At 42.0% G+C, this 14,895-nt stretch overlaps 1 protein-coding gene across 11 annotated transcripts in view; it reads left to right on the top strand.

Annotated features, from left to right (window-relative positions):
• The window catches only part of PITPNM2 (phosphatidylinositol transfer protein membrane associated 2), a 1,944,277-nt gene that overhangs the window by 691,382 nt on the left and 1,238,000 nt on the right, over positions 1-14,895 (top strand). For all 11 annotated transcript variants that reach the window (XM_069619654.1, XM_069619653.1, XM_069619649.1 and 8 more), the window contains one exon: positions 7,859-8,040. In XM_069619654.1, the coding sequence (XP_069475755.1) occupies positions 7,963-8,040 (78 nt within the window). In that variant the 5' untranslated portion in view covers positions 7,859-7,962. The remainder of the gene's footprint in view (positions 1-7,858; positions 8,041-14,895) is intronic.

Genomic DNA, 14,895 nt, shown 5'->3' with positions numbered 1-14,895 from the left:
TCCCTGGCACCCTCACACCGAATTTCGTACACTTGGCATTCCCAGGTCTGAAGTGAGACAAGTGCGCCCGGACTGGAGTGAATGCGGTTACCGTATTGCTCTGCCGTGGCAACATGTTTTGCAAGTATGCTGCATTTTTGACCCTCTTGCCCCTGAAGCCTGCTGCAGTGAAACTGGGTCGCTTCATCCACCCAGAGCAGAGAAATCACCACTGTCCCGTTTGGGAATCATCGACCCTGCAACCCGAGTGGACTGAACGGGCGAAATTTGGGTCCGCTTGCGTCGGGGACCAGTGAGTACTCCTTACCCTAACCGGTGGCCCCTAGTGCAAGGGCCCATTTTTATGCATGAGTGGCCCCTTGTGGCCCCTCTCCTTTCCACTGCTAGTGCGAACTTGCGACTCCATTCCGCTCTGTGGAACTGCCTCTGCCTTCAAATGGAGGTCCTCCCTGAAAAGTGGGAACTTGTTCTTCATCACCTCATCCACCCTCCCGAGCTGCTAGAGACCCCTGAAGAGACCCTATTTTGCCCATTGGAACAACCGAGTGCGCTTGCATTCAATGTACTATTGAGCACAAGGCTCCTCTCTTCTTAGGGCTTGGACTGCCTCTTAGTTAGGTGTATTGTCGATGTTGAAAGGGGCCTAAAGACTATCTGCACTGCATGTTTCCTTCCCATCTATGTTGTCAACATATTTCGTGCATTTAACCCTTTTAGACCCCAATGGTCTTGTAAATACATTGTGTTGATAGTGTTGTGTTGGTTTACTTAGTGTTATTGTGATTATTTTGCTATGGTCTATGTTACAAAGGCCTTGTAATAAATGTGTCTATATTTTTGATGTAACACCTTTCTGGAGTAATTTGTAAGTGCCTTGCTTTGTGTGCTCATTGAGGTCCTTCAGTCACCCTCACCCCTCCTGAAACTTAGTCTTGACTGCCTGCCATAGCTACCCTGATTGGTCTGGCTTGTCCAGAGGTTACCCTGTTCAAGGAAACTAGGCTGGCCTTCTGAACCTCTGCCCCGCCAGGTCAGAGTTCAGAAATCCATCTTAACATCGTCTCTCCTGCTTCCCTCTTGTCCCCAACCTGCTAAGTTTGTTGACTGGTCGCCTGGTGCTCCTCCAGAGCCTCACAGGTCCCAGGCTTCCCTGCCAGTCCTGCACTTGCCTCCGGGCCTCTGCACTCAGCTTTGCACTACTGCAATCGGAATGTGTTCCATGAGAGTGGCAACCATTTCTGCACTTAACTCAGGCTCATGCTGGACCTGGCGCACTTGTACCCCTCCCCCTCCCTCGCACTTCCTGTCTGCACACTTGCACGCCCTTGAATGTACTGGGCCTATCACGTTTGTCTGTCCTGTCCTCCTTCTGTATCCCCTCCTAGCTTGGTTTTGTCTGAAATACTCATGCATAGGTGCATTTTTTTGTCTGAGTATGTCCTTCTCCTTCTCCCCCACCCCTTTTCTCCCCACTCTTTTTCACACACTTCTACCAGTAGAAATGCCGCTGGCCTAGAATGCTTATTATTGTTGTTAGATCATTCAGAATCTTCAAGGCCTAGGAATGACGACGATATCCCCTTGTTCCCTTCCCACATTGATGCGCGTTGAAGCACTTCACTTGTGTATAAGCGCTTTACAAATAAACAATTACAATGTATAATTTACAGCGCTTTGGAGTAAAGCGCTCTATTAAAAAAATACAAATATGATCCATCCATGTGCCCGTGTCCTGCATGGCATGCATGTGGTGGAGCTGTGGTGATGTCCACCATGCATGCATGGCAGGGATCTGGTATGACGGGCACTATATGCAGAAATGTGGTCCCCATTGACCCTTTGGCTCAGGAGAAAAACAGGTGCAATCCATTGGAACCATCTTATTATTTAGGGATCAGACTGGGGGTATCCTTCAGAAGGAGGAGTTTGCACCCCAATGCAAGAACTGTGTGCAGGAACCCAGAAACAGATGTATGCATTCTTGCACGATTCTCTCATACCAAAAACAACCAATGGTGTCTACTAGGAGGTACCCCTACACCCTGCACAACAATGTTATGCATTTTGACGATATGGCGATGCATATTTTATACATATATTGAAAAAGTAATACAATCTTAAGTGAACTTAGGACAGAAACCTATTGTAGTTAAGCAGGCAATCACAAATAATCAAAGTAATAAAATGATAATTAATGCAATTTAAAAAAGAATAATTTCCCTTCTTCAGGGGCAATCTCTAGTAGCGCACAAACAATGCATTACTGATTTATAACAACACATGTTGCAGTAAAAAAGTGAGTTACAATTTAGATTTATTAATAAGGATGATCAACTGTGAAAGCAATCAAGTGGGTAAAATTACAAAAAAGGAACTTCATGAAAGCTAGTAAAGATCCACCAGCATGAAAGAGATGTCGAAATACACCCAAGGAAGTAGAAACCTCATGGCGTTAATAAAGGTTCTTCCATAATAATCAACTATCAATAGAATCAGAAAAACATTGATACCACAAGTAACAATCTGAAAAAGAGTGATGAATAATCTAAAAGTAACAAAATGATTTATTAAAAAAATTATAATAAATCAATAACAGAAATAAATATGAAAAAGTGTACTAGGATTGTAGATTGAAGCAGATAGATTCAAACTGGAGGCAAAACATTGCCTCATACCATAGGATGTTTGTAGTGAGGTCGGCTGCTTCAGAAGGATGATTATGATCTGAAATGTTTCGAAAAAAATTTAGTTCGACTTACCGGAAAACATGATGTTCATCAAAAAGAGCTACATAATGTGAGACAATGTTATCTGAATATTTGCTCTGAGTATGAGTCACTTTGAGGGTAGGGCAAAGTTTGCGTGCATGCACGTAGTGTTAGAGTTCATTAGATTCAAGGTGATTTGAAAACGTGCGAAACCTGACAACGTCACAACGTATGATATGTGATGACGTCATTTCGTAGGACGTTCAATGAAAGCCAGTAGATATTAGATAACGGGGTGTGATATTGATTGATATTGATATTTTATTTCTATCGCGCTCGTACACAAGTGTTTCGGAGTGCCACAAGGCAAGAGAGGGGCACAGGGGAGAACAAAACAGCGATCTTACTAGGCCCAGTGACACTGAGAACACGCAAGTGCATGGGAGAGGGGGAGGGGAAAAGTGCATGGAAGGGGGAGAAGTGGAAAGTGCGAAGCAGAGGAGAAACAGATAAATAATAAATAAATAAATAATAGCAATTTGCAAGTGCTAGGTTTAGGGGGCTAGGGGTATCTCCTAATTGATACCATTACTTATTTTTGTCTTGCATACACCCTATGTGACAGGGGTGGTTTTACCTCCCCTGCACCCAAACTATCAACATTCATTTGTTGTCATTGGTGACTGTAACTATTTTGTTGTGTCTTCGATATGGCTTATGCCGAGTAAAGGTATTAAACAAGATTTATAAGTGTGCACAAATATTTGATTTGAGAGTATGTGAATGTTTCAGTGTGCAAGAGAACCCATCGTTCACGATCGCTTCTTGCCGCCGGGAGTAGGCTGGATGGACATTTGGAGGAAATATGCACAACGATGTTTAGCCCATATCTTCTGCGCAGCCGCCTAGGCCGGCATGGGGGTGATAGGCTTAATTTATGCATGCCGAAAATATTATGATTAACTGCACTCCTTAGCTAGCCTTTGCTCTGCATACAGGTGCATGTTCTTTGCCTTCAGTGGGTGCTGCCTGTTTCAGGGCTAATGAAAGCTTGTCTTGTTATCTTGTGTTTTTGTCCCTTTAGAACCAGAGCTAGTGTGAATGCATACGGCGTGTTGCTCTGTCCTAAACACCCCCTCCCCCCTTTAGCACAAACAGGGCTGCTTGAAGGTGAGCAGAGGCCCATTTCACAGGTCTGTTTTGGGGGGGTTTCCTGCCAAGACCAGGGATCAGGGCCGGCTGAAGATGTTTATCGGCTCATGGGAGCCCATTTCAACATGATGTTTGGGCCCCTCCCTTCTCAGAGCAGAGGAAAACAGTCTGAAGCACCCGTCAGGTGCATACATTATAATGGAGACAAAGAAACAGATTATTACGAGACGGCCACCCAGCAGGTAGCTGAAACACTAAGCGTCCACTCAAAAGCTATTAATGCTTCATTGTCAGCAAGAGGCTGACACAGAGAAACCAGAGTAAAATGGCAATGATGTGATAAGCCTACTTCTGTATACCCAGAAGGAGGGGACAGCATGAAGGGCTCCAGCAGATTCAGCCTGTAACAGGCATGCTGCAGAGCGCACATTTAAAGCCATGAATGAAAAGAATATGTTGCCTTGTCAGAAGACTGCTGACTGCCAGTATGGGGGCAGTTTCAGGCCCCCCCTGAGGCTCGAGACCCCTTTCATTTGAAAAATGTGAAAGTCCCTGACACCGTCCCTGAGCACAAAGTGGCTTTAAGTCCCGTGCTGGGGAAAAGTCCTTTTCAATTGCCACTGCTCATTGGCTGCCTATTGCTCAGCCTTTGCTGAGGGCGGCCGGGGAGGGAGTTCTGTAATTGTTTTTGCACAGCCTCGGCCCCTTTGGGTTTATTTTTTCGGAAATAGCTTTTGCTTAACTGCAAGCAGGGAAATGGTGCATTTGACAGGTTAATTGCTGGAAAATGTACACTTGATCGTGTTTAATTCTTTGATCAATACAGCATCAGCATCAAATATGGGGGAGAGCATTACTGGAATAGGGCTGGCTGATCTCCTCGGTTGTCTCTTTGAAAGCCTTGCCCTCAAAAGCAGTGAATTGTGTTGCCTGCACCCTTTTTCCATCTCACAATTGCCCTTAACCCAGATTGGTGCGCCCTACGGGAGGGCATATTTGCCTCATGGTGAAAACCTTCCTCGAGCACATATCCTATATATTTGCACTTGCTTCCTAAGAGGTCCTGTAACCTTTGAGTATGGCTAAACATTATGTAATATTAAAATTAAAAATCATTAAAAAGCAGCAGTTCCAGTTCCATGAACCAGGTGCATGCTGGAAGCCAATCTTTAAGTTAGGAACATACATATTCTGGCTCATTATAAGTTTGCCGGTCCAGATATAAAGTGCCGGTAACAACGTGTACTGGCACGATTTCATACCAGCAAACGACAAGTCTGCCGGTAGGGGCTGTGATCTACCGGCAGGCCTGACCTGCTATTACAGGTGCCTGCAGAGCTATATAAACATATAAAATAAATAAATAAAATAAAAATTGAGCAGAGCCAGGCTGTCCTGCGCTTGTGCTACATGCCTAGCACCCCCCCCCCCACAACACAGAGGTATCATTTGTGAATACATCATAAAGTGAAAGACTGGTCGCAAATGGGTCATGTGCACTTTGCCCATCCAAAATTTGCTAAAAGTGAAAACAAATTCAAATAATACAGTAAGGGGTAGAAAACTAAAATGTAAGGGGGAGACGGCCATAGGAAAAAAAACACAACCTAACTTAAGAATCTTGGTGTGGAAAGGGAGTTGGAGACTGGGGGACTCCTCCTCTATAAAAGTGGGGTGACGTGTCTAAAGGAGGAGTAGAAGGGATTTGCATTGAAAGACTAAAGAAGGCAAGATTTCTAAAATATTAGGCTCGATTTAAAAAAGAAAACAAATGTTTTCAACATTTAGGTATACGAACAAATCATCAAATAAGTTTATTCTGAAAAAATGTTGATAGACCACATTACAAATACACATAATTAATACAATGTACAATGATGATTAGAGAATAATTAATATAAGTTTAGAAGTAATGAATAAATGGTCATTATAGTGACCACATAAAAACATGGTAAAAATAGGTTCATGTGTTCAATCAAATTACAAAACATTTGTTCCGCCGATACCAGGCTTTTCTTCAGTAGTCAACACAGCCCCATGCTACTGGGGAGGTGTTTGCTGCTAACAAAAAGATCAAAGCAGGTCTAACCTGGCTACAACCTGCATTTCTGAGCAGCGGTATAATGTTTTTTCTTCTTATATCCAGTTAGGCAGGACAGAACATTGCAAAATGCAATAAGTCCTCCTTTAGCCAGTGACAACACAGGCAGGCTGTGGACTGTTCAGTATTTGTCCAGTTTCTTGTTCGTGCCCCAAGCCATAGGGAATTGAAACAAACCCACGTCAGTGACCAGCGATCAGGCGGCTTATGGCTATGCAGCAAATACGGCTGAATGCCCTCTGTGGTAGATATGAGAATATGTCTTCTATTCGCAGCGACCCCCAACGCAGAGGTTTCTATGTTTGTCAGAAGGATTTCAATGAACGGTTGCTTATATTTCTTAGACATACAGGGTGATAGGAGGGTTGAGGGACAGATAAAATTCTCAGCATTTAGCTGGGAAATGCCTTTAAGGATGTATGAGAGCCATGGTATTTTGTGTTTCATTGGGCTGGAAACCAAAGCTCTTTTGATCAAATACGTTAGAGTAGCTTTTGGGTTCGTCCATATCGACAGCCATTGCGACAGAGGGGCCTTTTGGCACTTGTCGCCAATGTGGGGACATCCTAGTTCCAAATGTGTGGCGTAGTTAGGTGCTGACTGTGGTAAGCCAAGCAATTTTTTCAGAAAAGTGTTCTCAAGGTTTTCAGTGGAAGGAACTTTCTCCATACCCCACAATGCAGCCCCATAGTTAGTAGCGGCTTTAGTTTGTGCTCGATACACCTTCAGGATCATTTCGATAGGTTGCCCTAAACAAGTGTTTTGAAAACGAGGCAGGCCCCCAAGGACCTGCCTCATTCTTAGGCACGGTTTTTCTATATGACTGAGCCCCTGCCAATTTTCACTAATAGAGACTCCCAGATATTTGAATTTATTGACTCTGGGTATCGGTTCACCACCACTCCAAATTTTACGCATCTTGAGTGGTCTAACACCTGTACCGCTACAGGCCATTGCTGCTGATTTCTTGGTGTTCACGGCGAGCGGCGAGCCTAAGGCTAGACATAAACCAAGTATAGGCATCCACCAGGCTTTGTAGGGCAATTAAAACCATGTCACCTGCATAGCCCAGTACTGGGAGCAGAAGTCTGTCTACCCTTATATAGTCTGCATTAGTTTCCACCAGTGCCTGATGCACTCCATTGATGTAGAGGGCAAATAGCATCAGAACCACTATGTAACCCTGTCGTACACCCAGAACTGTTGCGAAAAAAGATGTGCATGATCCTTGTTCCCCAAATCTAACACATGCCGAGGTATTTTCATGTATTAGCTGCAGCACCTTCACCAACTCCTCCGGGCAACCCATGGACTTGTGCACACCCCAGAGCAGGGCTCTGTCCACCTTGTCAAATGATGTGCTCAGGTCCATGAACGCTAAGTAGAGTGGTTCACCCCTAACAAAAACCAATGTTGCTCCCACCAGGTACAGGTTTAAGACCTGATCTCGAGTCCCCAGACCCGGGCAAAAACCATACTGTATGTTTCCAAGCACCCCAGAATCAGAAATCCACTGTTCCGGGTGCTCCTGAACAGCTCAACCAAAGATTTTGAAGGAAATATCTAACAAGGAAATTGGTCTGTGGGATAAAGGGCTGCCTGTGTCACCTTTCTTGAAGACAGGGTACGAACAAATACTACTTAGATACTTAGAAAAACGAGATTTAGGATATCAAATTTGGTCAACATTTCAGTATTTTATTTATTTGAGAAATCAAGATTGTGAGATATTTTTCCACTTGGTCACTCTGTAAAACAATTCAAATGTGTAAAAACAAGATACCTGTATTATTGTTTGTAGCCCATGTTCATCAAACCATCGAGGAATATGATATCGTAGCACAGTGTCTCTGATCTGTTGCAATAATTGCTTGATCTTTTTTGTCATTGCTTCTAGGGGTCCTCAATGAAATCCTTTGTGGATATTTAAGCAGCAGTTGCTAGGAGTACCCCCTGGATTGCATTTCTAAAGCAAAAGGGGGGCTTAGCTGGGGTGTCAAGATGCTCATTAAGGAATATCGCATTCCTCTTCCGATGACGGTGGACGAGTATCGGATTGCCCAACTCTACATGATCCAGGTTGGTTGGGATTTGTTGAGTTTTCCAATGCTAAATATTTGGTTTAAAGATTATGCTTACAAGCGTCTATATCTTTACATCCACCGGGGTGTGTGCAATATTGTTTGTGTCTTTTCAGAGTCCGTAGATGCAATACTCGCAGTATACTCACGCGATAAGTCGGTTATTCCAGAGCATCACTTCTCCAATTTTGCTTTCCTTTGACAAATCATCTTTATCCTGTGTTTTAGCCCATTTTGTACAACTGACGTTCTCCAAGATTGGAACTCCTTAGAATGCATTCCTTTGTCAAATGAAAGCTGAGTGCTGGAAAAGTAGGATCTCTGCAACATGGCGCCTGTTAACCTTAAACACGCATGAATATGATTGCTAATTCTCACGACTTTCTGTCGAGCACGAGATCATGCTTGCTAGAGTGGGAGCCAGACCGCTTGCACATGAATTGTAGTCGAAACAGAGCAGAAGGTGTTGTCAAAATGTCCGACGATGACAAGTAAGATGGGGAGGAGGACGTCTAACAGATGTTTTGTAGCTATTTTGACTTTGCATGATTGGTGTATACACTAGAGAATTCATGCATAACAAATCTATTTTAATTTAAAACTACGGACAAATTCGACTGGCTTCTTTGGTTTTCCATGGATTCTTTTCCTGTAATTTGTTGCATAAAATAATCATTACCCATATTTTTTCCAGGGCTCAAGTCGAAGGTACACGCGGGGTGATGGAGTCCACCCACTTTTTCAGAGGGTGGACTCAGTCCCCCCAGCTAAAATGAGACACATTGAATCTTCTATTTTAATCTATGAATTAAAGCTGAACTCGGGATTGAAACGCAGTTGTGAGGGTTGGAGGCCGGACACTTCACCACTGCACTATATAACCTGATACAAAAATAACAAGCAGCTAAAGGTGAAATGTCCCATTTCGGTACTGCAAGTCCCAGGGAAAACATTTGAATTGGTTATTGGAGTTTAAAACATGCACACCTTTTAACGTTTCAAAAACACTATCAGAAGAACATATCCTCTCTTGGTTTTGTGTGTGTGTTGATATTATGAAAGGCAAATGCCATTTGTCCTGTGCAATTTGAGAGGTAATGCAAAGCCAATTTAATGAAATGTGTGATATGCTAATTTCTGGTAACGTCACATTCTATTGCGTTTGTTGATCAGTCCCCCCACTTTAATTTTTCGGACTTGACCCCTGATTTTTTCATACATAAATCTGAGGAGCTTGCGTTTATTGCAAGACCCTACAGGTGTGGCATTTTGGGTAGAAAAAACCTTTTGTCTCCTATATGTATTTTTTGTATTTACTTGAGACTCATATAGCGTCTTAATCGAAAGCGATGTACATAATAACAATATGAAAATGGTACAATGATACGAAGTATGACATGAAAAGCCTGGGATCAACCCTGCTGGAACAGATGAGATTTCAGCAATTTGCGAAACAAACAATAGACAGAGATAGAGCGCAGAGCAAGAGGAAGAACGTTCCAATGCAAGGGAGCAAGGTGAGAGAATGTGCGAAAACGTGACTGGGCACAGGGGGGAGCTGGTACTACAAGACGAAATTTAGAGCAAGAGCGAAGAGAGCGGGAGGGGGCATAGAATGAAACCACCAAGGAGAGGTAATCCAGGGCAAGACCGTATAGTGATTTAAAGACAAGGTATAAAAAGTTGAATTTGAATTGAGCATAGAAGGGGAGCCAGCCAAGAGTGAGAAGAGCAGAGGAAATAAAATTACCTGGAGTCAAGCAGAAAAGTACACGGATAGAGGCATTGAAAACAGATTTCAAGGGAGCAAGTCGAGAAGTTAGGAGGCCGAACAGCGTAGTTGAACAATCGAAAAGGCGTGAGAAAATTAAAGAAGATATCAATACTTTGGTTGCATCAAAAGTCAGGAAAGAGCAAACTTTGCAAATATTGAATAGAGGATAGTGACAGGCACGGGAGGATAGCTCAGCGGCAACGTGTTCGCCTTGGAAGCAAGACGACACAGAGCAACACAGGTTCGATCCCCGGGTCCGCACTTAGAGACCTCTGGGTATTAAGCGCGTTATAAATAACGTATCATATCATAACAGGAGGAGATTTAAATGTGATGTTTAAAGGATAGAGCAGAGTCAAAGTAAAGCCCCAGATTGCAGGCAGTGGATGCGATCGGGAGCTGAGAGGGGGGAACTTATATAGATGAGGCAGGCAAAGGGGGGATGGTAATAGAAGGGAAAAAGAGTACTTCAGTTTTTGTAGTGTTAAGTGTAAAATAGTGGTAAGACATCCAGGATTTTATGGCCAATAAGCATGAAAACATCTTAGTATGTATGTCAGCTGAGGAGGAAGAGAAAGAGTGGAAGAGTTGGGTGTCATCGGCATGGAAGTGATGTGATAGCACATAAGAAGAAATAACTTTAACTAAAGGAGAAGTATAGAGTGAAAATAGGAAAGGTCCCAGAACCGATCCTGTGGGACACCACGAGCAAGAGACTAGAAGTTTGAAGTTGCCCCTCCCCATGAGACAGAGAATGTCTGCTCAGAGAAATAGGATTTAAACCAGGAAATGACAAAAACAGAAAGCAACTCCACCCTGGATTCTCCAAGATATCCACCTTTTGAAAATGTACGATTTTGGTGTGATTATAGCAGATCAGGCTTTTTAGTCAGAAAATTGAAAAATAGTATTTGGCTACAGAATTTGTGTTACAAGACACACCTGACATTGCTACTGTTTGGGTCTTTGCTTTTTCCGTGACCTTTGTGAACCAACACAGGTGTGGTATCACTTTTACCAGATGAAATGAGAGCACAAGGGTTGGTGAAAGGTCTCTGATTAACATTTGGGGCAGTATTCTATCAGCATTTGGGGCCAGGCGCATCGCCTCAATAACGATTTTCAATTTCCTTTGATGCATAAATTGCACGGCATGTGGCATATGTTTTTGTGATATGATCTGATGTCACGGTAAACATTTCTTTGTGCAGTCATGCGCTGAGGTCAGTTTCACAGCCAGCCCACCACACGGGATTTCTTTTTCTTATTGTGATTTGGTTACATATGAAACCTTTCACACAGGAAACTGAATATATCACTTAATTCATTACACTCATACATGAAACATTATAATAAAAAAGAAATTACACTTAAGACACTTCATACATATGGATTTAAATATACATGTAACAAATTCATACATTAAATAGATCTGAAAAGGAATTACACCATTTACTTCTTCACATTATATACTATTAGTTCATTTACTAAACTTAAAAGCTCCTTTGTTAGTATGTTTATATCACCTTCTAAATTAAAAACGGCATCTATAAAATGTGTTAGTGCAATTGAAAGTGCTAGCGAGTGGCCCCTCATCATTCATCTCCAGAGACTATCAGAGAATATGCAGGCGGACGTATATACAATTCTCTCAAGACACGCTAGACGAAGGGTCCCTAAGTGCATTACAATGTTTTACAGTTTCTATATCCTGAGTCTGGGACAATCTGCATGTCCTCTGCTCATGGGGGAGACCAATTCTACACCCTAAGATTTCAAGTGTGAGCAGAGAGTTTAATCGGAATCTTAGAAAAAACATTCTGGATTGTTTTGACAGAGATTTAATTAGATATAGTAAGGATTCAGACAGACTTGCTGAGTTCTCCACCTTTTCTTTATACAGTTTATATTTTTATTTCATAATTCTATCACAAGGCTTTATCTTATCCCATTCTCTTAACTTTTTCCTGTAGAACAAGTACCCTGCCTCATCATTGATTGAAGCTTCCTTTAAAGACTCTTCACATTTTAGCATAAAATCTCCTACATGTACATCTCCTCTGTCACGAAAGATCCCTTCCAACATATTGAAAGGGTATGTGTTGCTCTCCATTTTAATTATGAAGTATAGACTCCGTCTCCTACATTTGTACACGTGCCACCATGAAAGCAAACCTAATTCCCACTGTACAACTGGGAGAGACACAGGATTTGATAGGCCAAGCACAGACTTGCGTAGGCGGCCCTTATTAATCTCTAACGATTTCTTTATTGCAGGAGATAACAACTCAAGTCCATACATTATTTTTGGAATTACTTTCTGTTTATAGAAATGTAATAGACGCAACATGAAAAAGCAGCAGAATCTTGTGATAATCAATTTCATTAGGAATACCAATGCTTTGAATTTCACAATCACCAATTTAGTTACAGCGACAGCAAATATACAACATTTTGTAGCAAATGTATAGCCAAGATAAACTAAAGCTGCCACCTCTGCTATTCTCAGACTATCTATACTCTATGTAAAATTAGTACTTTTGTGTTTTTATTTTATTATACACCAATAAAAGTGATTTACCCAGGTTGACCGCTAGGTCATTCTCTTTAACATATTTGGCCACTAGGTCTAGGGATCTCTGTAAGCCAATTGGCGTTTGATCAAAATGAATAATTTCATCTGCATATAATAGCCAACCGACTGCCATAGGCGCCATATGTGGGTGGAAGTATTAAGTGGGTCCAGGTTCTTCACAATATCAGAGATATAAAATTGAATAGGTCGGGATCAAGCACACAACCCTCTCTCACCCTGACCCCAACCTCAATTTCCCTTTTTAACCACTCCTGTTGCATTTAACCTGACACTTATGTGATTATGTTGGTAAAACAGTGTAATCATTCTTAAAAGACCTTCAGGAATATTCCAGAGTTGAGGTTTCTGCCACAACCACTGTCCATCAACTTTATCAAAAGCTTCAGACATATACAGGCAAACCACGTACAGAGGCCTATTTTTCATAGACAGGGCCTTTTCAGTCAGTAAGGTAAATATTAACCCATTCAATGAAGTGCCACATCCTTTAATAAAACCTGTTTGCCTCACGTCAAGGATATGCTGTCTTTCCGCCCATTCCATAAGATCTTTTAAAATAAGAGAGGCAAAGATCTTGCTTGAATAAATAAGGGTTGTAAGGTGATAGCTGGAAGGCTCATTCTGGGACCTGTCTTGTAAATAGGCACTAGTACAGACGACTGCCAGGCCATTGGAATTTTGGTGAACGTAACTATTTTTTTCAAACAAGAGAATACAAGAGCTTGGCCCATAACTCTGGATCATTTTTCAGCACTAAATTAGACATACCATCCAGGCCACATGCTCTTGAATTGTTCAGTTTCATTATTTGATCTTTAATATCTTGTAAATCCCATTGAATCGTCCACTTAATTTCTTCCCTTGGGAAGACTGGACTTTCTATTTTACATACAGCAAATATCTTAGAGAAATATGCAAGCCAGGGCTCATCTTATTAGATATAAGGCCCTATTGTACATCAATATAGACAGAAATCTTCTTACTATAGTCTAATAGTAGGACACGTCTTCAAGACCAGTTTTCAGAATAAAAAGGCTAGAGGCCTAGTCCACATCTAACAATCTTGTCTGTTCGAAAAAATCAGGCCTGCTTTGGGCTCAAAATGATGTTTAGTTTTAGCCATTAGATGGCACCTAAGCATCCCCTATAAGACGAAACTATAGCATTTGAGTACAGCGAGGAGAGTGATGACACGTGAGGAAGGACACACCACGCACCTTTATCATTAATGCCCAGTGTGGTCATTTCCATGATTGAGCGTGTGACTCGCGCAGTTAACGTGGCTAATATGCAACAGTGTCCGCATATAATAAAGAAGCGCACCTGCAGGCACCAATTGTTTATTCCTACTTGACTATATGACGGCATGATTATACACAATGCCGCCGCATACCAAGCAGTATGTTCACTTCTACGATAGAGCGAGTGATTCACACACTTTATTGTTGTGACATTACAATATGTGCAGATGTTTAGTGCATATAGAGGTAGACCACAGATCCTAAGCACTTATAGATTATCCCTTAATAACCATTGGGCACACCGCTTATCCTTAAAGTGACACGCGCGTATTTGGGGACATATAACAATTAGAATCATCTTTCCTTACAGGACTCAGGGATTTCACCCCACATATATCTATACACATTGAGCTCACACTCCTCCTGAGTGGTAGGAACACATATGGTGGCTGCACCTGGGCACAGTGTTTAGCAAGTATGTTGCATGTAAACCTGGCACTCATATCCATTGGTGTATGTTTAACAATAGTGCACTATCGCGAGGGCTTGTATCTTGGGCAAATGCCCTTTGGAGCATGATAACTATTTAGATATGTTTGAGCACCTGTCCTTAATAATATAGCAATAACGTTGCCTTTGCTATTCTTTGAAACTACTGTTACTTATGGAGCCTATTTTTCTTTGTTCTCTATTCCTGACAATCCTTCCCTCCGTCAACCTTTTGCAATCCCTTTACACAACCAATCAATGTACATTCGGCTGTGTTCATACTTTCAACAATTATATGCACTATTTGCAACTTTTGCAAATCCTTGTTTGTTATTGGTTGTAATATTTCTGTCATGTGTGATGTATTTTAATTTAATTACTTATTACATCATGTGCTTTGATTTGCATGATGAAAACACACCAAGTGACCAGTTTTGAAAAAGACCTGAGTTGGGTCGAAACACGTGTCAACAAAAGGGCATACCTTAAACTAAAGGCACTTTTTGCACCCTTAACTTCAATTTTTCATTGCATAATATTTGGCAATCAGCCATATATTGCCTGTGAGGGACCAGCGCCACACTCAGGTACCCTACACAACTCCCGCGTATGGAAGGGGTTTGGTTATTTACCAACCCATTGACTGCCCATGGCGACGCTAACCCTTATGGCCATTCCCACACACTACCTGCACCTTCCCGCCAAAAACACATCCTCCTTGGAGCTCCTTGAGTTAAAGTAACATCAAAGATT

The sequence above is a fragment of the Ambystoma mexicanum genome, chromosome 10, assembly GCF_040938575.1.
Source record: "Ambystoma mexicanum isolate Mex_15411 chromosome 10, UKY_AmexF1_1, whole genome shotgun sequence".
NCBI lineage: Eukaryota > Metazoa > Chordata > Amphibia > Caudata > Ambystomatidae > Ambystoma > Ambystoma mexicanum.
Note: the sequence above shows the minus strand (reverse complement) of the source record. Positions and strands in the feature narration are given on the sequence as shown.